At 53.3% G+C, this 21,559-nt stretch overlaps 1 protein-coding gene and 1 non-coding gene across 6 annotated transcripts in view; both read left to right on the forward strand.

Annotated features, from left to right (window-relative positions):
• The window catches only part of RNF220 (ring finger protein 220), a 217,608-nt gene that overhangs the window by 186,663 nt on the left and 9,386 nt on the right, over window positions 1–21,559 (forward strand). For 3 of the 5 annotated variants that reach the window (XM_044238071.1, XM_044238075.1, XM_044238073.1), the window contains exons 3-7: window positions 4,855–4,900; window positions 8,295–8,396; window positions 12,708–12,750; window positions 16,088–16,209; window positions 16,579–16,711. In XM_044238071.1, coding sequence (XP_044094006.1) covers window positions 4,855–4,900; window positions 8,295–8,396; window positions 12,708–12,750; window positions 16,088–16,209; window positions 16,579–16,711 — 446 coding nt within the window. Of the gene's footprint in view, window positions 1–4,854; window positions 4,901–8,294; window positions 8,397–12,370; window positions 12,561–12,707; window positions 12,751–16,087; window positions 16,210–16,578; window positions 16,712–21,559 lie in introns of those variants that run through there. The other 2 variants (XM_044238072.1, XM_044238074.1) reach the window with 2 other exon arrangements.
• On the forward strand, window positions 15,449–15,559 carry LOC122901567. Its single transcript, XR_006383570.1, has one exon. It is a non-coding gene; the product is annotated as a U6 spliceosomal RNA (small nuclear RNA).

A 21,559-nucleotide genomic window follows, 5' to 3' on the forward strand; every position in this document is an offset into this window, starting at 1 on the left:
TGATTTCAGGAACTTGCCAATTAACATTGTAATTGGGTGCGTGATAAATTCCCAAGGAGTGTGTCAGCTCCCTCCGGGCTGAGTGCGCCGCGGAGCGCGAGTAGCGCGCGGGGAGGGCCCCAGCCTTGGCTGCCCTTGCCCCGCCCCTGCCCTCTCTTTGGGAGGCTGGAGGAGAGCAGAGAAGTAGGGGAAGGATGTGGCACCTGGGCTCCCAAGACTCCTCCCTCCTCTCTCCCTGCCAGCGGCTCCCTGAGCTGAATGTGACCTTTGACCAGCCATTTTGCAGATGGGGAAACTGAGTCCTGCAGGAGGGCAGAGCTTGACTGTGCCTGGGCACGGGTGGAAGGAGGGCATCCCCCATCCCTGGTATGTGGCTAGAGCCTTCCTCTCCAGCTCTCCAGTCCTCTTCTTTCCCATCCACTCCATGCTCCCTTCTCCCTGCTCCTCTCTTTCTCCTCTTTCCTCCAACTTCCCACTTCCTTCTCTCACCCTGCCTTTGCCTCTGCTCTCCCACCCCTCCGAAGGCGTAGTGGGCTGCCGAGTCTGTGGATGCCACTGCAGGGTGCCTGTCCATCCCCTGGGACGCCTCCCCTGTCCCGGCCAAATGGCTGCTCCCACAGAAGTTCTTCAGGATGAGCCTGGTGTTGTGCCCTCTGCCTCCCTTTGCCCAACAGCACAGAGCAGCAAACTTCCCCCCCTAGCAACCACTCCCCCACCCCCAGGAAGCCACTATTTCAGACCCACCTGAGGACTCACACAAAGAAGCAGGGACCTCCCAGCTCCCAAACTAGGGCTGGCTAGTTCCCACAGACACAGGCAAACATGTCCATGACGTACAGGCACCCATACACCCCCACATTCCAGCACACATAGATATGCTCACATATGCTCATTCCCACAGGTACGTGGGCACACAGATGCCTACAGGAAGAAGAGTCAGAACCCCTGTTGGCAAAGCACATCTACTTTTCAAAGTACTTTCACATCTGAGATCAGGCTGTGCACACACCCCTCCTTCAGACCAGCCTCCCCTTTCTCAGTCCCGCCCAGAAGCACAAACAGACCCCAGGACTCAGCTACAAAGAGCAAGGAGGGCAAAGTTCCAGTAAGGACAGTCTGTAGGCCTGGAGGGTTGTCCTGGAGGTAGTAGGGGAGTCAGAATATTGACGAGCCACAGGAAACTTGACCAACTTTCATTAGTGCGGGAGAAGCACTCTGGAGGCAGGTGTGGAGCGTGAACTGCGGGTGGAAGCAGGGAGGCAAGTGAGGAGGTTGGCCAAGGGTCCAAGGGACAGATAATGAGCTGACCCACTGACCTGGGACAATGGCAGTGGCTCTGGGATCGGAGAAGACGGAATGCTGAGAGACTGGTGGAGGAAGAAGCAAGAGAACTTAGGTGATTACCCACAGGGTACTTACTAGGAAGAACTTTCTGACCTGGGTGACCAGAAAGCTGTTGATGGCAGAGAAGCAAGTTTCTGACGAAAGGAGGAGACAACGGACAGGACATCTGTAGCTCAGATGTCTCTGGGATGGTGATGGGGTAGAGATTGTATGCGTGCAGACAGACAGGCACGCAGCAACACTCTGGGGGTGGGGGCTGAAGATTGGAGGGTGGTGGGGAGTGGCCCCCCAGACTTCTCTGGGGCCCCCGGGCAGGAGTTTCCATCCAGAGAAAGGAAAGAGCCCTAGACTTGGAGATATGGCCTGGCTCGGCGAGTGAGGCGTGGCTTGGTGAGGCCTGAGCCAGGGACCTTTCCTGGGAGGCTTCCAAAGTCACGGTGAGATCTGGCGTCTAAGATGGGAAGCCGGCTCTCTGGTCAGTGCTTTCAAAGTGCTGAGAGGAGCCACAGGGAGGCTGGGTGACTCTAGAGAGGCAGGGTATGGAGTCGGCCATGCCCCCACCCCCACTTAAGCCTTATTTAAGGCCGGCCTCGGTGTTTGGTTGGGTAATGAACTAGATAAACAATTCCCCAAATAGATTAAAACGAAGTGTAACTTACAAAGGCGGCTGGTGATGATGGTTTATTCCCGGGCAGCGCACCATTTCTTTATTTCCAAGGATAATTCAGTGTAAATCACCTTAATTAAAAGTGTCAGCCCAGCCCATGAATATTGTACTTAGGAACGCGTTTCCTGGGTCCCAGTTATAATTTAAAACCCATGGATCACTAGGCAGCGAGTGACTGAGAAGGGAGGAAATCGTTGGGGGCGGGCTGTGGAAACAGGGAGGGACTGAAGGCAGGGGAGCTGGTGGGCTGGGCAGGAGCCTGTCTGCCTGTAGCTCTGAGGTTCGGACCTCCCCCTTTCTCAGTGGCAGGCTTTTCACCAGACTCCTGTTCCTGGGGGACCGGGGCTTACTCGGGAAGCCTGAGATAATCAGGTTGTTGGAAGAAAGGTGGTGTGGGGTGGGCGCGCTTGCTCCAAGAGGGGGAAGGAGCCTGAGGCAGGACCAGCCCAACTTAAGGGAAAAGGAAGGGTATTGGCAAAGGGAGAGGCTGGACATTCTCACCCTAGATGTCTTCACTTCTGCTCACCAGCAGAGTAAACTAAAGCCCAGCGTCAGTGGGATGTTCCCCGAGTAGAGGGAGAAAAAGAACTCCAAGAACTCTGTCCTCCAGCCTAACCCCCTGAGTATCTTCAGGGAAGCAGTGTGAGCAACGGAAAGGCAGCACTTTGGACTTGGTCCGACCGAAACTCAAATCCCTAAACCCTGCATGGCCTGTGTGAACACAGGGGTATATTATTTACCCTCTGTTCATGTCCTTTGCAAACTTTTTGTGATGATTAAAGTGAGAACACATATGGAGTGCCTGGCGCATACCTGCCAGGCCTGTCCCATGTGGTTGGTGCATAATCATTGCTCACTCTCTCCTTTTCCGTCCCAACCTGATCCTGTCCGGACAAAGCTCAGACCTCAGGCCAGGGGTCCAGTGAGAACAGGGTAAATGCCTCGTTTCTCCATCTACAGATGCCTCATTACCAGATGCCTCATTTCCGGCTTCAGTAGATGCCTCATTCCTGGACCTGTCCAGACGCAGGTGCAATGGGATGTCAGTCCTTGTTGATGGAGTGAGGGAAGGCTCAAAATCATAAAGTCGCCAACTAGTTGCTCCTCAAGAGAAGCTCTGTCTCCTCTCCGTATCCCCATTGCCTAGTTCAGGGCCTGGCTGGGAGCAGGAGTTCAGGGACTGTTCAAGAACCCAGTGGAACTGAGTGGAACCTGGTCTGGCTGTCCTGCGCAGTCTGTGATGCCCGCACCATGTGATCACATGGACAGACAGCGCTGTGTTTACACTCAGACCTTGGGCTCGCGCTCTCACTGAGCCTGGTGGTCTCCGCACGGAGATGTGTGTATCCGTGTGGGTGTGTGTCCACATGTGTCTGCACGTGTGTATCTGAGCACATGGGTGTCTGCATCTACACATGTATTTCTGTGGATGTTGGCGCCTGAGCAGCTCTTCACCCAGGTCGGGGAGACTGTTGTGAATGGGTCTTTTTTTTTATGTGTTTGAGCCTCGTGACTGTGGACAGAATTATGGACAGTGGATATGTGTGTCTTTGCCTCTAGGCCAGGGTTTCTCAACCTCAGCCCTATGGATATTTGGAGCCAGATAATTCCTTGCTGTGAGGGGCTGTCCCATATGTTGTAGGATGGTTCATATCCTCCACCCACCAGATGCCAGTAGCAAACTCCCTGCCCCCAGTGGTGACGATCAGAAGGGTCTCCAGACATTGCCAAACGTCCCCTGGGGGACAACGGATGCCTTTATCTGAATCTGCCTAAGCCTTGGCTCACACACTGGGTTTGTCTGTGTCTGACCCTGTGGGTGTCCCCTGGGTCCATGCCCTGCCCTGTGAGTCCACGTGTGTCTTGGGTGTGGGTGTGTGTGTCTTTTGTGCCTCATGGATAGCCCTGTGCGTGTGTTCTACCTGCACAGCTTGCACGCGCCTGTGCAGGGGCCCTATGTCAATGGGCTGTGTCTTGTCTCCTGCACGTATCAGACAGCGCCTCTGTGTGCATGTATTTGTATGTGTGTGTGAGTGCACGTGCGTGAATGTGGGAGCACAGATGTGGTGAGCACAGTGGGGGCAGCAGGGAGGGAGGGACAGGAACAGGGATATTAATGTTTCTGAAGTGGATCTGATTTGATACGTCTTGTTCCATTGTCAGCATCTGTTTAGCAGGGATTTGTAATACTTTGTGGCTCTGGATCACTCATGCTTAGCGCGGGATGTGGCCTTGCATACCAATTTTGTTATTAAACACAGTCCTCGCCTCCCCCACAGCCCATCCATCACCTCCCACCCCCGCCCCCACCTGCTCTGAGCCGCCCACCATATTTCAGGGCCCAGCTCCCGCCCGCCTGCCGCGCCCGATGCCGGAGGGCCTGGGGCTGACAAATTGAATCAGGGGGAGATCATTCCTGGCCTAACGCAGTTTGCAGCATGTTGGAGGGAGAATTGACAAGAGCCATGTCAGCTCCATCACCCCAATCCCATAGGAGCTAGGAGAAGGCTGGGGACAGGAGGTGGAGGGAAGGGGGCATCCGGGAATGCAGAATCCTTGGGGCTGATACCAGGAGGCAGGTAAAGCCCCTTTCCTCAGATTCATGAGGGAGCCCACGGGTCTAGTGTCTCTGTCCCCCTCCCAGGAGCCAGCTCCTGCCACTGGTCCCTGATGGAGGCTGAGCTAGTCAGGGCCAGCTGGGGTCGAGTGGCCTTGGTAGAGCCTGGCTGCACAGGGCTGGGCTAAGCTGGCCGTGCCTTCTCTCTTTGGGGTCTTCTTGCTATTCTTCTCTTGCACGCCCTGGGTAAGTGGGATGGTCACTCTGTTCTCTTCTTTCTTGGCAGCAAGAATTCCCTTCTGAAGGATGCCATGGCTCCAGGCACCCCCAAGGTAGGTGGACAATTGTGTGTTTTCCTCCTACCCATCCTAATCTAGGCCTCCCCATTACTGATTCCTCTTGAGGAAAAGGAGCTCTTCCTGGATCCCCAACTGTCTCCAGGGTTTGGTCGTCAGCCTGAGGCCAAGGGCTGCCCTGTGTGCTTAAGCGTGTGTGTGTGCGCCTGTGTGTGTGTGCATGTGTATGTAGTCTGAGTGTGAGCCAGAGTATGTTCATCTGACTTCTTCCTCTTCCAGCCAGGACAGGGGTCAAAGCTAAAGAATGACCTGGGGACATGGGGTGCTTAGACACTAAGACTCAAAGGAGGAAAGTGAGCTATAGCAGGTAAAGAAAAATACCGAAGTACAGGTCAAGACTGCACACAAAGGCCTTAGAAGCCAGGCCCTGGGTGTGTGTGTGTGTGTGTGTGTGTGTGTGTGTGTACTTTGTCCTGAGGGCAGCAGGGAGCCAGGGAGAATGTTGGGTTCTTCTGGGGGGACCGTCTACCGCCTCCAAACAGATAGTGTGGGAGAGAAGTTTGAGAGTATCAGACGCAGAAAGGGAAAAATGAAGGGCAAGTAGCTGGCTTGAAGGATTGGCCAGAGAGGCCTCACACAATGACATGATTTGTACCAAGAACTCCCATAGGTGGCCCCAGAGGCAGATGGTACTGCTTCCCCAAAGGTGATGATTTTGAGGGAGTGGGGACCTGGGGAGGAGGACTAGACCCTACTCACTGACTGTCCCCTTTCTCACCCTCCGTAAGGCAACTCTTCCCTTACGAGTTCTCAAAATGATTCATAAAGACAGGAATCCCTGGCCCTTTTTATGGGGAATGAGGAGTGAGGGTTAAAGCTTCAGAAATGATGCAGTCTGGAGGCATGAACAAAGAAATTAGAGCAAAAGCCAAGATGAGAATCTGGGGACCCCTGCATTGGGGGGGGTCAGGATAAGGTCCAGGCACCAGGAAAGGGGGCAGAGGAGAAAGAGTCACAAGTTAGGAGGGGCCCAGGAGAGCCTGGTACCGTAGACTCTAAGGGAAGAAAAGTTCCAAAACATATGGGTTGGTCAGCACTTGAAGAGAGCAAGTCTGGAGAAGGGAGCCACTGCATTGAGAAGTCTTAAAGGCACTGGGGACATCTGGCAGTTTGGAGAAAAGGAGCCAGAGTGATAATGTTACCTGTAAGGGTTGGCCCTGGAGGCCTCAGAAAGGGTGGGAGTGGATTTTGCACCTTTATTCAGGAAATCACTCGCCACAGAAAGTTGGGCAGACGTGGGGCAGAGACTAATGTAGGCTCTGTCCAAGTAAGCAAACCCTTCTGGCTCTAAAGAGAAAAGGTGGGGCTTGCCATGCAGCTGTGGACCCTGCAGGTGGGGAGCCACACTCGTGAGGCTTGGCCTGGCCTCTAGCACTCAGCGGTTCTGGTTAAGGAAGACAGGCCGGCCGCTGACACCTGGCACCTGAGCACAGCTGCCAGGGCTGGGCCCTGGGCCCCGGAGAGGCCAGCGCTCTAAGGATGAACACGGTTGCTATCCACGTCCATACCTGGCCCCGCACAGATGCAGACGCACACACAACGGAGCTCAGAACACTCACACAGGAAGTCTTAAAACATGCGTGGATCCCGCCACCACCGACACGGGAGTGTTGATAATCAGTCTCCGAGGCGAGGACCCCTGTTTGCCCACTCCCAGGTTCCTGCTCACACCCCCAAAGCTGACCATTGCAGGGTCTGTCCCCTGCCTGTGGCGGAGGCTTTAGGGAAGCAGGCCATGGGTGGAAGAGGAGTGAGGTAGAAGGTTCAAGCCAGAGACTGAGAGGACAGAGAGGAGGAGGGGGGAGGAGGGGGAGAGGGCGAGGGGGCCTTAGACAAGATTGATGGCCTCATTGCCATTAAGAAAAAAATTAGCCGGTGGCGGCTATCATATTAAAGGGTGAAGAAGCCGTGAATTATTTTCTTAAAGATCTTATCGCTTACAATGATAATTTTACCTTCCAAAAGGCCACTTTTAATGAGGCGAAGAGCCAGGCAAAAAGTCATGATTTAATGCTGGGATTTTTTTTTCAAAACACATTTTACTGCTTTTTGGTCCATGTTTAAAAAGCACCAGTGACCTTTTTTTATTCTGCTTGCCCCAGGTGTAATGCTGGGCCTCTAAGGGCTTCTAACCTAGAGAGAATGAGAGAGAGAGAAAGCACACAAGAACGAGCTTTCTCGTGGCGGGGGGCAGGGACCCCCACATCGTTTCCCCTCCTCAGCGTCCTCCCTGGGACCAGAGAAGGAGAAGGACATTGCCCAAAAGCACACCGCAGTCGGCACCAGGCCTTGGCTGGGCGAAGAAAGGGTTCCAAGTGGCAGGCCCTTCCCGGGCTCTTTCCTCCACCAGCTCCTTGGGGAGAGGCTGAGTCAGGGCACCCTGCCAGGCCAGCAGGCGCCCCTCCCCTCCCAGGGCCCTTGCCTGAGGATGTGCAGCTTGGCCACCACATGCAGGTCACATCCTAAGGCTCGGTCGGAGATGAAGGATAAATGGCTGCTCCATCTTTCCCAAATTGCTTTCTTTGGGCTGTCACTGGCGATTTGGCATGGTTTCTAGGCTGGGGAGGCCTCCTAGGGAATTGTATGCTTCCGGCTCCGAGCTGTGCAGGCTGGAGAGGGTGGGGGAAGGAAGTCGGGATCGCTTGCAGGCCTCCAGGCCCCCCGCCCAAGCCCCGTTTGCAGCTGAACAGGCCTTGGCAAGAGCCGGCAAGAGCCCGCTGAACGTGCCATGTGGTATTTAGAATTGTGGCGCTCGCACACAATGTAAAGCAGACAGTTTATTAATCTAAACTGCGGGCGCATGTAGGAGAGGCCGCACAGGATTGACGTGGGGGGGGTTAGTTGTGCTGGGGTTCTTGCTGGGGTCACTGCCGCAGCGCTGGGATAAATGGACCCAGCGTACATCCCTAGCTGCATGTGGGAAACTCATACATACTATTTAATTTACTGTCTCCATAGCGGGGCTGCCGTCAGCCTGTATTAGGGGCAGACAGGGCTGCAGGTGTGTGGCTTTACCCCCAACCCCCCAGGAGGGGGGGTCCCAGAGTCTCTACTTGCTATGGGAACACAAAACATGTATCATCTCAGCCTATTAGGGGAGAGCAAGGCATCCTGCCCCACTGGGGCAGAGATTACCTGGGGTCTGGGAGCTTTGGACCCCCTTGGAGATCTCTACGCCTTCCTAGAATCAAGCCATGGTCTCCCACAGCCACACCCCCAGGGCCCCAATGCCTGCCTGCCTTCTGAGACTATCCCTCAGCCTTCCTCTCTGCCCCTCTCCCCAAAGCTCTGGTGGACTGGGAACTCTAGGGGACTGACTGACTGCAGGTCTCATTTGGCCCGAGGCTACATGTCCTTTCTCTTCTTCCAGTCCCTCCTGTTGTCTGCTTCCATCAAGAGAGAAGGAGAGTCCCCAACAGCGTCCCCACACTCCTCCACTACCGATGACCTGCACCACTCAGACAGATACCAGGTGAGGAGGGGCTGGGTGAGCGTCAGAAGGAAGCCCCTGTGGATGAGAGCTTAGAGGGGGCTGCCTGGTGCCAACTCCTCCCATCCTTGGGAGGAGAGAAGAGAAGCCTGAACTGTATTTGGTTTGCTCTGCATCCAGTGCCCCTAACCGAACCCAGAAGGAACAGGTGTCGGGGAATGGGCCTTTGACAGATGGGTTTTAAGGAGTGATGCTAAGGTCACCTGGGTTCTGGTGGGCTCTGAGCACATCTAAAGCATCCTGTTCATCAAGAGAAATCCCATGTGGTTTCATTTCATGGGGGCCCTGAGACCTAGCCCCAAATCCCCTGAAGACTTCAGACTTCAAAACCAGGATCCCCTGAGCAAATAATGATTCAATCCTGCCAAACCTTGGTATCAGACCCGAGAGAGTCAGACAGATGTGGCCCATGGAGTGGCTTGGGCAAACAGGAAGGGAGTAATCACACAGTCCCAAGAGATCACAGCAAGAGGGGACCTGAAGGTAACATCCTAGTTCTATAGGGATTCTATAACTCTATATGGGACTCAAACTGCATAGTCCAAAGTGCCAGCCTTGAGGAGGAATCCCCACTCTCATAAACCTTGGTTCTAGAGAGTCAGCCCAGTGAGCCCCTGGAAACACTGCTCTCACCCAATAACCCTAGTGTAAGTGGAGAAATGACCCAACCCCAGGGAATTCTGGTGTGATAGGGAGACAAGGCTCTGCACCAAGAGTTCCATTCAAAAGGGATGGACAGAGCCCTGTCCTTAGGGGATATCCTACACAGCAGTCAGCCTCAGCACCTGCCGAACTAGGAAAAGAACTACCATCAGGCATAGGTATGGCATGCTAAGGCTTGGCACTGAGGTTTTCTGTGATTTAGGTTCAACCCCGATCTCCAGCTGCCATTCCTAATGAATACCTGCCCTCCATGAACCCTATGGGCTATTAGCACAGAATTAATGGCAATCACTCCCTCCATGTCCGTGCCATTCCTTTCTTGCCTGCACACTTTTACACATGTGGTTTCTTCTAATGGGACTATTTTACCCCACTGTGTCACATTTCTATTTATCCTTCAATATCCTGCCCAAATGCCATCTCCTCCAGGAAGCCTTTCTGGATTAGCTATCTCTTCTCATGATCCCTGTATATCCTTATGATTGCCCTTATCATCCTATATTGTGATCACCTGTTTAGCTATGCTTCCATTATTTACTGACATATAACATGCTATCTCAGAACTTAGTGACTTAACACAATGTGCTGTTTCTCATAGTTTTTTTCAGTTGATTGGGCCTTTTCTCATTTATGTAGCTCATTCAGCTGGAGGATTGACTAGGCTGAAAAGCCTCTCATTCTGGGAGATCAGGATGCCTCGGTTCTCTTCCATGTGCCTCTTATCTTCCAATAGGTTAGATCAGCTTCCTTCCTTGGAAGCCTCAGGGCAGTGTCATACCAAGAAGGCAAAGACCAAAACTGCAAAGCCTCTTGAGGCCTTTGGAACTCTGGACTCTGGAACTCATACATCAATTTGGCAAAACAAGTCACAAGGCTAAGCCATAGTCAAGGGATGAAGAAATGCACCTCTTGACAGAAGGAACCACAAAGAACTGTGGCCACATTTAATCTATCACAATGAGCATGACTGTTTCACTAGACTGGGAGTTCCTCCAAGGCAAGGTCTTTGTCTCATCCTTCTTTACTCCCTTCTTATACTCAAACATGCTCACCCCAGTGTCCTTGCCTTCAAGGGACTGGATTTGCAAATACATAATTATAGCCAGTGGTTTAAGTGCTGTGACAGTTAAGTAAGTTTCTGGGACAGCACAGCATGAAGAGGGGCAAATCAGAATAAGCTTCACAGAGGAGGTTAACAACTGAACACGGACAAGTAGGAGTTCACTTTGGTGGACAAGGAAGGTCTGCCATTTCAAGGCAACCCTGTGTGCAAAGGGCATAGAGATGTAACACAAAATGATGTACTTGGGGACATGCTAGCTGTTCAGTTTTGTTAGCATGTAAAATACAAGGGAAACTGGTAGAATGTGACGCTGAAAGTACTCCAGGGACTAGCTAGGTATTCCATCTCCTGATCCTTACACAACACCTGGCATGTACTAGTTGGTCAATTATGGTTTTTGTTTTTTGTTTTTTAAATCATCAAACTAGGTCTTGAAAGCATGGGGTACTGGTTTCTGGTTTGGATTCCCATATACTTAGCCCCCACTGGATTACCTAACCCCCTTAACCATGACCTCATTTTACCCTCATAGCAACGGGGCAGGCTAGAATTTGTTGCCCCCAATTTATTGTTAAGGAAACAGGCCTAGAAAGGGGATATGACCTTTTTTTGGAACCGATAAATTATGAGTAACAGAGTCAGAATTTGAACTGTAATGTCTGGCCCTGAATCCTTATTTCCCATCCCTGCACTGGACTCAGGGGCTTCCCTTGATAAATCTCCTTTTCCCCTTCCCACTGATATGTTCTACGTGCTAGACCCTGTGCTGGGTGACTGGATAGAGACAATCCCACCCCCAGTAGCAGGGACACACATGTAAATAATCACAATATACAAGATCAGAGGGGAGCCAAGGGATGGTGGAAATTCAGAAGAGGCAACTAACCCAACCTTTGGGGAAAAGGGAAGCCTTCCTAGAGTCCTGAAGGGTGAACAACCCTCAACCAAGCAGCAGATATGGAAGCATGGAGGATAATCTAGCCCAGAGTCCAGGGCAGAGAGTGCTCAAAGAACTACCATTAGCCCTGCAAAGGTAGAGTGCCAAGTGGGCAAAGGAAGAGAGCAAAAGTAGTAGAAGAGTCTGAAGAAAAAAGGCCTGTATGCCATGCTGCAGATCTTCTAGGTTGAGAGCCATCGAAGGATTTAAATAAATGGGGGGTCAATTTTGTACAATACAAAGATCACATTCTGTGTAGTCTGAAGGATGGGTCGCAGAGAGAGAAGCTGAAGACCAGAAGGCCAGATGAGAGACAAATTTTGAGAACTCACAAGATTATGACCTAGAGCAGTGACATCCAAGGCAGGTGTAGCCATTGAAGAAACAGGCCATGCCAAGCGCTACACAGGGCCCTGGGTTCACCCATATGACTGACACATGGCCCCAACCTTGGAGTGGTCAGTCCACCATAAGAATTTGTATGAGCTACAGTGAAGCTAGAGATGGAAGTACTCTAACGGGAGGAAAAGATATTTTTGCTTAGGCCTGGAAAGTTGAGTAGGAGATACACAGAGGTGGAGAAGGGAACATTAAAGAGTCCTTTAAATATAGACCCTGTGGCATCTAGAGTTGGACTGAGTGTGAGGAATGAAGGAGGGCGGGGCCAAAGACACCTCTCACAGTTTCCGGTATGGGCACACTTGAGTGGATGGTGGTATCCACTTCCAAACCGAGCACCCCGGTGGAAAGCGGCTGTTTGGGGATGTCGAGTTCCGCGTTGGCCGCATGGACGTGCGGTGCCTACGAAACCTCCAGACAGCTGAAATGGGAATCCTCGAATAACGGGTTTACAGAAAGGCTGGGGGATGGGGGTGGGGGAGGGACAGTTTGGGGCATTCAATGGGATCGCCCAGAGATGGGGAATCGAGACGCCTCCTCCCCAGCAAAGAGCTGGCCGCGCCGGAGGCGGGGTCCGGGACCCGGGGCCGGATCGAGGCTCTGGGGCGGAAGGAGACCCGCACTGGCAAGGGGGAATGGGACGCGGTGGGAGGACCCGGCTGTCGCTAAAACTCGGACGGGTTGGCTTTGCGGAAGGTGGGAGGGACCCCAAGGCGGCCCCAGCCGGTTACTACCGGAGTACGAGCAGCCGTTTCCTGGTCCTGGTCCTGCTCCGGCCGCCGCCCCCCCCCCCCCAAGCGTGAACTTTCACCCCGGCGCGCGACGGCAGCGGGTCACGTGATCAGGGCCAACATGGCCGCCGCCGCCGGTGGGAGCTGAGGTGCCGCCGCCGCCGGGCAGCCGGGGGGAATCCGCCCGCATCGCCGCCCTCGCCGGCCAGGCGGCCGCAGGGCCCGGAGTGCCGGAGACCGGGGTTGGGGCGGCACCGTGCGGCGGCCACGGGGTCCCGTTAGAGCATCTCCCGGCGGCTATGCCGAGGGCCCGGAGCGGCCGGCGGAGCAGGGGGGCCGGCGGGAGGGAGGAAGTAGGTTTGTTTACGGGCTGTTTGGGGCGGGGCAGGCCGGGACCGGGGTCCAGCGCTGGGGCGGGGGCCAGGGCTTCAGGCTGTGCCTGACGCTTTCTTCCTCTCTTTTTCCCCCCCGCCCTGCTTCTGTCCGCGATCTTTTCCCAGACCTTCCTGCGAGTGCGAGCCAACCGGCAAACCCGACTGAATGGTGAGTCTTGCCCGGCCCCTCCCTCCGCCCCACCCCCGGCCTCCTCCCTCCCTCACTGCCTGAAGCTCCAGGCTTGCCTGGGTCTCTTCGACATTGGGGCCATTTGGCTTCGTCGCAGTCACTGCGCCTGAGATTGTGCTAACCAGGGCTGCCGCCCTCAGTTTCCCCGTCTGTCTAATGGAGGTTATGGTTCCAGTTCTTGCCCACGCCTCTCTGAAGGCCTTCAAGAACCCTGGTGGGCAATAAGTACCAGAGAATGAGGAACAAGCTACACAATTCCACTCGGGAGCTCAGCTTTGAATTTGCAAACTGCTGGGACCTCACTGTACAAGCCGGCAGGGCGCTGAGAATGTTTTTCTTCCAGTTTTTAATCAGTGCCCAGTAGTGTGAATACAGCCTCTCTGCTGAGACTTGACAATGCAGTGAGATCTGGAGTTCCCACGGCAACAGGAACTAACTCATCCCAGGGCTCTTTGAGTTATCAGTCGGCCCACATTTCACAAAGGTGATCAGCGTGGGCTCGACAGCTCTTAGAGGCCTTCTCTGAAAGCACATCATGTATGCACTACCTGGTGCCCCCCCCCCCCGCCTTTTGGATTCAAACCTCTGGAGCATTACTATTGCTGAACACAATTGGATGAACCTAGCTTTTTGTGCTGACTAGGGTGTGGTATATCTGGGTATTGGCTATAAGGGGCTTAGGGTCTCTGGGCCAGCTGGTGTGTAAGTGAGGCTATGGCCATTCAGGATCCCCAGCTCCTGCCACTTGGGTTCTGCTGCCTGGCTGAACCCTGATCAGGAAAAGGAAAGCGTTCATCATAGGCAGACACCATGTTAATCATCATAATCCTAACACTTCTGAGAAGGTGGTAACACATTTTGTAGATAGGGAAACTGAGGCTGTGAGAGGTAAAGGTGATTTGTTTAAAATCGTGCAGCTGGGATGTAACTGAACCATGATTTAAACTGAAGTTTACCTCCAAAACCTGTGCTTCTGTGACCGTGTCTTGCTGCTTCCTTACACAAACACAGACCTTTCCCTGACCACACTTTAGTAGGCTTAGTTCAGGACTTAAAAGATGAATGGCGAGTTACTTTTTTTTTTGTTTTTTTGTTTTTTTTAAGATTTTATTTATTTATTAGGCAGCACAGCAGGGGGAACAGTGGGGAGAGGGAGAGAGAAACAGACTCAGAGCAGGGAGACCAATGTAGGGCCCGATCCCAGGACTCCGGGATCATGACCCGGGCAGAAGGCAGGGGCCCAGTGACTGAGCCACCCAGGCACCTGATGAATTGCAAGTTAAACCAGATCTCCTTGCTTATCTGAGAATCTTCAGATGCTGTTCAGCCTATCAGGTGCTTTCCTGGGATTATACAGGATCTTCTGTCCTGGGTGGCTTGGGCAAGAACAGTGCCCAGTATCATGCTCTCCTTGGCAGATCTGTAAGATTCATTTCTTTATTCAGTTGTCAGTGTCTGTCATAGGCCCTTCGTATTGGCACACTGCTCCCTATGGGCTTCAAGAACCATTAGGGTCCCTTGCCCTTCTGATGTCTACCATCCCTTCTCCATCCCAGCCCTCGATGCAGGGTGCAAAGGTGGCTCAGGCCTGAAATACCAAGTGTTAAGACAGTTAAGGCAAAGGGATCTAGATCTTTGTCTACAAAATTAAGGTGGATACTAGAACATAGTCCCCTCTCCTGTAGAGAGAGCACAGGAAAGTGAAGATACAGGCCAGGCTACAGATCAAGATTTCTCAAACTCCATGCCATCTCTGGTGGGGTGATGGCTTTCCAGTTGGTTTGGGTCTTTCTAGAGCAACTATTTTGGAGTTGGAGTGGTTCCCTGCCTCCAAACAGGCAAGAGGTATATGTGCATATTCTTAGTGCCCTAGCATACTCCGGGATCAGTCTTCGTTGCTGCAATCAGTCGGGGTGGGTGTGGTACTCAGGACAGAAGAGCAATCTCCCTGTGGAGTCAGGCATGATTTCTCCTGTCTTTGCCACTTTTTAGCTACTTGAGCAAGTGCCTTGTTCTCTCTGAGTCTTAAGTGACTTCTATTAAAATGGATAATGCAGCCTTGCTTTAGGTTGAATATAGAATTAAATGAGTTACTTTGTGTAAGGTATTTGATGCTGAGCCTAATACACAGCTGAAGCTTTAAGTTGGAACATCAGCTTTCACCTGTGTCCCCCTCCCAAAACTGCATTCAAGAGCTTCCCACCAGGTTCAATATCCATGAGAAAGTTCTTCCTGGCCTGGCAGTGGGAACCTTTTTCTCCCTGGCTGGCTCCCACAGACCCCAGTCAGTCTGATCTCAGAGTGGCTATCTCTCCTCCTGCTATTGCATGGGGAGGGTGGCAGTCCCTTGTTTTGACCCCTTCCTGCTTCAGTGACAGGAGGGCTGCAGAGAGGGATTAGTGAGCTAATTAGAAATGATTGCATCTCTCAGCATTAATTAGCAGTGCTGGGGGCTTACAGTGTGCACTTTGGAATTGAGCCCCTGTGGGACAGCATGGCAGGCAGCCGTCTGCCTGGGGGCCTGCCAGCCCCCTGCACTGATTAGAAATGATAGAACAGGTTTGGGTAGGCATAGTGAAGGCTGTCCTCTCAAGGTACCCTGGACTCTCTGACTCAGATCCTCTATACCTTTATGATTGGGCCTCAGTCTCCTCTTCTGTAAAATGGGACCAGTAAATTGCTTTCTTCATCAGCACATATACTAAAATTGGAACGATACAGAGATTAGCAAGGCCCCGAAACAAGGCTGATATGCAAATTTATGAAGCATTCCACAAAAAATATTTTTTTTAAATGGGACCAGTGGACATGAGAGAAAATTGTTCTGAGAGATTCTAGGTAGGACACTAAGGGCAGTGCCTCAGGGCCCTTGGCATAGGAACAAAAGGGGTTTTAGCTGATGAGTGAACAGAAGGACAAATTGGCCCTCTGGCAGGGACCTTGGGTTCTAGCCAAGAGATGTTTGCTAAGAGAACCCATGGTCTTGGCCTTGTGGGCAGATACTTAGCAACTTTTCGAGTCTTTGCTCATTGGACTTACTAAGCACTACAGGTAGGAAGGTATGGGTTGAACTTGAGCCATCTGTGGCCAAAGAGTAGACACTTTGCTGGCCCAGCACCAGTCTCCTCCCCAGGTGCTCCTGGTGAGACCCAGTCCCCAAAGAGTAGAGGTGCTGCGTAACGAGGGCCAGATCAGACCCTGAACAAAAGGGCTAAATGGCTGGCAAGAGGTCAGGATGTGTCAGCTCCACTGGGATCCTGGGAGCTCCAGTGACCTTTTGCCTGTTCTGTGCTTTGTTTTCGGTTTCTCCATGCAGCTCGGATTGGGAAAATGAAACGGAGGAAGCAAGATGAAGGGCAGGTATGTCCCCTGTGCAACCGCCCCCTGGCAGGATCGGAGCAGGAGATGAGTAGGCATGTGGAGCATTGCCTTTCGAAGGTAGAGGGGCCATCCCTACCTACCTCTTCTCCCCCCCCCCCCCGCCCCCCGCTTTCCCTGACACTAGCTGCTGACTGCCCCCAGATTTAGGGGCTGTGTTGGGGTCCCCGTGTGGTCTCAGCAGCTGCTGCTTCTCTATTCTTCATCCTCTTCCTTTGCTTTCACACTTTCACTCCTTCCCTGGGGCTCCAGTAGAAAATTATTGGGAAGAGGCAAAGGTTCTTTGACTTTTGGATTGGTTTCCTTGAAAGGAGCCGAGAGCTGGGTTATGACCCACCAAAGCCTGGGGGCCAGGCTTCTTTCTTATAGACCTGGGGGAGCAGGTGGTGGTGGCCTGGGACCCACATGGTCCTGCTTTGCTCTTCACAGAGGGAAGGCTCCTGCATGGCCGAGGATGATGCTGTGGATATCGAGCACGAGAACAGCAACCGCTTTGAGGAATATGAGTGGTGCGGGCAGAAGCGGATCCGGGCCACCACTCTCCTGGAAGGTGGTTTCCGAGGTACAGGCGGCTGACATGTAAAGCACTGGTGCTCTGGTGGCCGGGCCTCTGCTGGGTATCCATCCGTTGGGAGCCGAGAGGCCAGGGCTGGTGGCTGGTCATCCGTTCCACCACGTGGGAACTGCTGCTGGCGGGGCTCCTTTGTGACCGTGCTGCCTGCCTGTGATGTGCATATTAAAATGGATGTATTTGGGTGGGGAAATGGAATTGAGGCTGCAAGCTAGGAGTGACGAGGGGGGCTCTCAGCCTCGGGTGATGCATTGAAGGTGACAGCCAAGCTGCGTTAGCACCTGCATAAAATATTAAAGGGACGGTTATGCATTTATCACTCCATCCCTCTTAAGGCTGATAAATGAGAATCCAGCAACCTGCTGTACACCTCCAGCACTGGGGGCCCTGAGGGCTTCCAGGCAAACACATTGGATTTTCCTCCTCCTCCTCAGCCCCACGTCAGGGAAATCAGTTACAGAGGAGAGAGTGAGTTATGGCAAAATTTGACCTCCCATGAGCTTCATTGGGGAATCTAATTTTAGCTCTGATCCCATCCCTTCTCCCCTGGCGCCCTCTGCCCTGAAGCAAGAGGGGCCTGGGCCCAGCTGCTCCCTGCTCCCCTTAGGCTTGCCCCTGTTACTACAGAGGGGTCCTCAGGGCACTGCACAGCTCCTTTGCCTTCCTAGCTCCTTGGAGGGATGTGGCTTCACCCAGTGGAAGTCTCCCCCCCCACCCCCCCACAACCAGGTCATACAGTAGACTGGCCGGTTGCCTAGGGTCATGTCCTCCTGTCAGACTCCCCTGCTCTGGTCAGGGGAAGAGGGAAAGAGCCTGCCTCCTGGCCTCCAGCTCTCCGCTTTCTGTACAAGCACAGCCAGCCCTGGGACTCACGATCATTGAGTGAACCAGTCTGTTTCCTGTCTGCCTCCAGTTCTCCAGGCAACACCCGTGGGAGTACTGGTGGGTCCCTGGGGAACTTCACAGCAGCCGGGAAGAGGGTCTCTGTCTTGTCGGGGCCATGCTGCATGGGCTGGTCCCAGGGAGTGGTCTCCATAGCGCCGTGCAGTGCAGACTGGACACATGAAGGGCCTCCAAGTCCAGGTCGGGCATTATGCCTCTGGGTTTCTCTCATTCCCCAAGCCTTTGGGGTCAGTCAGGATAGTGAAGGTATCAGGCAGGATGGTAAATCAGCCTAAACCGTTGCACCACCCTGAGCTGGAGAAAGTTTATTTGCCATGTCACTCTGGTCCTGTTCTGGAGCTCTAGAGTGTCTGAGGCCCTGGAAGGATGAGCAGCAAAAACCCCAGGATCCTGGGAATGGGACACACAGGTGTCTGGCGGTGGCCCATCAGGGTCAGCTGCAGGACGCAGCTCTGGGTTCACTCTGTTGGCAGCTGCAGATACATCTTCCATCACTGTGGCAACTTCTTAGGTTTCTTGGCACCGAACTGGACCTGGCCTTCTGGGCACCAGACCAGGCTTATAGGGGCTACAGCTGCAGACGGGGCCTGCTGATTTGACGGTCCTTCCCCTGCGCTGGGACACACTTGCAGAGCCAGTGTGCGGTGCTCTTAGGCCCTGGGCTGGTGTCAGTTTTCCCTGAGTGTTTACACTGTGAGGTTGTTCCTTTCAAGAATTCCTGAGGGGAGTTCAAAGGGGGCTTTTCTTTGAGCGGTTTGGAGAGCGAGAATGAGAGTGAGGCTTGAAGAGGGAGCAGGGCCGGAGGTGCCTTTATCTGCAGAGAATGGCTCCAGCTTGCCTGATAGAAGCTGCTGCCGCCTCTTAAACAGCTTAGTGCAGTCAAAAGACAGGCAGACTTGAAAGGCTGTGTTACAGCAAGATCAGCGGGGGCCACGAGGCAGAGAGCGGGGCGCAGTGGAGCAGAGGAGGCTGAGGCTCCTCGGTGGGGGGGAGGGGGGCATCAAAGGAGGCCCTGGTTGATCCTGACTGCCTCTGCCCCTGAAACCCCGGCTGCAGAAGCTGGCCATCTGTCAGTCTACCCTCCTTGGCCAGGACCGGTAGGCCCCAACTCTTGGGGGGTTGGGTGTGGCCCCGCCAGGCGGGCTGGTGTCAGTGCGGCGCATTGATCGCCCGCCGGGCGGGCCGGGCCGCAAGCCGGGCAGCGCGTGCTTAATGTGATTGAAAGGCAGTTAAAATGGCGGTGACCTTTTCAGGAGGAATTAGATTGCCTGCCAAGACCGGTTAGAGGGAGTGATAACGCCGGCTGAAGAAGCTGCCCAGCCGACTTCAGAGAGAGGGAGCAGAGGCAGGATGAGCGGGCGAGTGCTGAGGCCCATTTAAGCTGCGCTGTGCGTGCTGACAGAACAGAGATTGCTGTCCTTGTTAGATATGAAAGAATTGAAGAATTGCAGATAAGTTCCTGTATCCGATCATCCCCTATCCCTCCTCCCAGAATGGGGCCCCTTCGTCATCCTCAGCAAGCTTCCCACCAGGCCTACTGGGAACTGGTCTGATGGAGCAGATCTGTTACCTTGAGTGTAATCTGCTGTGGAGCTAGGGAACAAGCAAGAGTTTTGGTGGAGACACTTGGCCGAGGGGAACAGGCCTTGAAGATGGATCTGTGGCTATTGAGGGCAAAGCCTAGGTAGCTCGGACCCGGGAGTGCTTGGAATTGGGATTCTAGAACAAAATGAAAGACAAGACAGAACAGGTAAGCAGGCAGCAAGCACCAAGGTAGGTCCAGCTAAAAACAGTTCTTTAAGAGGCTAAAGGAAATAAAGATTTCAAGAGAGGTCGGAAGACCTAAAATTTTCAGTATGTAGGAAATACTGTGGCCTTCCCAGTTCTCGGAGAAATCCTGGGCTGTGTGCCTGAGCTGTTGATGTCCTCTTAGAACCTTAGGGTTGCTAGTCTGCTACTGCTCTTTCCCCCACCCAGCATTAGAATCGCATAAAGGGTAGCATGGAGCCTAGAGCTTCCCCAACATTCCCCTGAGAGAGCTTAGCAGTTAGAAAAAGATCCTCTTCTGGGGCACCATGCCAGCCCTGGACAGAGCAAAGGGCTTCTGGGCTAAAGCAGCAGGCCTCAGTGAGAACCCAATGATACAGCCCCTTGGGACAAAAACCTGCTCCTTTCTATAGCCAAGGGAGGTATGTGATGAGTGAGCCACACCTCTCCTCATTTCCCGTCTCCAGCTCCTGGGTCCTCAAAAAGAGACTTATGGTGAGCTTTGATCCTTCCCCTGTATTGGTTGCCGTTGAAAGTTCACTTAGCTGGATTTGGGGAGCCTGGAGCCCATCATGTCTGGAATGGACAGGCTAGAGAGAAGACATGGGAATGGTTGGTTTCAGATAAGGTAACAGTGATGGGGGCAGGCACAAGAGTGTGGAAGATGGAAACATCTCCCAGGAGACTGCACAGGAACTAGAGGGTGCTATGGCTGTGTCTGAGCCCTGACAGGAAATGCTTCGCTAGAATCCAGCAGTGAGCCCCTTTGAATCAAACAGGTGGAGGGGAGGGAGAATGACAGTACTTAGAGGCCCAGCTGTGCAGGTCTCTGCCCTCCCCAGATCCTGGCCTGGTGACTCCATCTTTCTCAAGTTCCTCTCTTGGGTTTAGGCTGGTTCCCAGTAGCCTGGGATGAGATCTCACAGAGAGGACAGCTCTGGCACCGATCTTTTAATGAGCTGTGGCCTGCTAAAACATCACCAGATCCTGGGTCAGGAGCTGAGAGGTACTGTGAGTCCCAGGGCACAGAGAACTAGGCCTTCCCCTAGCTGCTGCCCCCTCTAGCATGTTAGTTCCCAAAAGAAGGGGACCCCTGTAACTAAAAGCATCCCCGGTGTAGCCGTGCTGCGTGGTCCGGTCAGTGACAGATGTTGGAGCAGCCAGCTGCTGGAGGCAGTCTTGGGACAGGGAGGGCTGGGGCTTCTGCTTTCTAGCTCCTACCACCTTTAGTTCCAACTGTTGCTTGGTGGGAGGGGTGAGGAGAGGTGGCAGGGAGCAGGGCACCTTCTGTCCCCTGTGGCAACTGACGGGGATTTAATCGCCTTTTGGAACACAATTGTTAAGCTGGGATAGAGGGAGTGCAGGCAGAAGGAGCAAGTATCAATGGTTTTAAACGGCGTCTGTCTCTCTGCGTCTCTCCTGACGTGAGGCAGTGAAACGCGTTATTGAGGAGGCCCGGAAAGTGGCTAAGTGCGTTTGACACACGCCAACTCCCTGCCTCCACACTGGATAATTGCATTGTCAACTGTTCAGCGAGGTGGCAGGTGACACTGCAGGCCGATTGATTGTCCCGCATCGCAGCTCCCCAGACTGTCAGCTCCCCAATCGATGGCGTTTACACAAGACACCGTAACTGCATCTGTAACTAATTCCAGTGTAAAACTCTCCGGAAACTGCTGCCCCTGTCTCTCCCCCTCGCCCCTCCCCAAGAGCATGGCCTCTGAAGGGCCCCAAGACTTTCCTTTCTCCCTGGGCTCAGGTTTTGTTAGAAGCAGCAGGTGAGGAAATTGATGGCTCCTTTTTTGTGGTTTCGGGTTCCAGGACGTTAGTGCCCCCAGTAAACGGGCATCTCCAGTTTCTCAATCGATCACCTAATCAATTGATTAAATTAACACTGATTTTTTTTTTCTTCTCCTTGATGACCCAGGAAGAAATGAGTTTATGGGAGAGGTCATTTTTATAAAATTTAGACTTGCTTATCATTTTTGCACTTAATCCTCTCTGTTGCTAAGTATTCGTTTGGAGGGAAGGGATTTTTCACACCGCCTCCCCTCCCAGAACCCACTCTGCTGAGTGTCACTGACCAGCAGCCATGTTTGCCTAGAGACAGCAGCTTAGCACATTGTGCCACTTTAGCTGGGGTTGAGTCATAGCAAGGGGCCTCCCCTG

The sequence above is a fragment of the Neovison vison genome, chromosome 2 (genome assembly GCF_020171115.1).
Source record: "Neovison vison isolate M4711 chromosome 2, ASM_NN_V1, whole genome shotgun sequence".
Classification (NCBI taxonomy): domain Eukaryota; kingdom Metazoa; phylum Chordata; class Mammalia; order Carnivora; family Mustelidae; genus Neogale; species Neogale vison.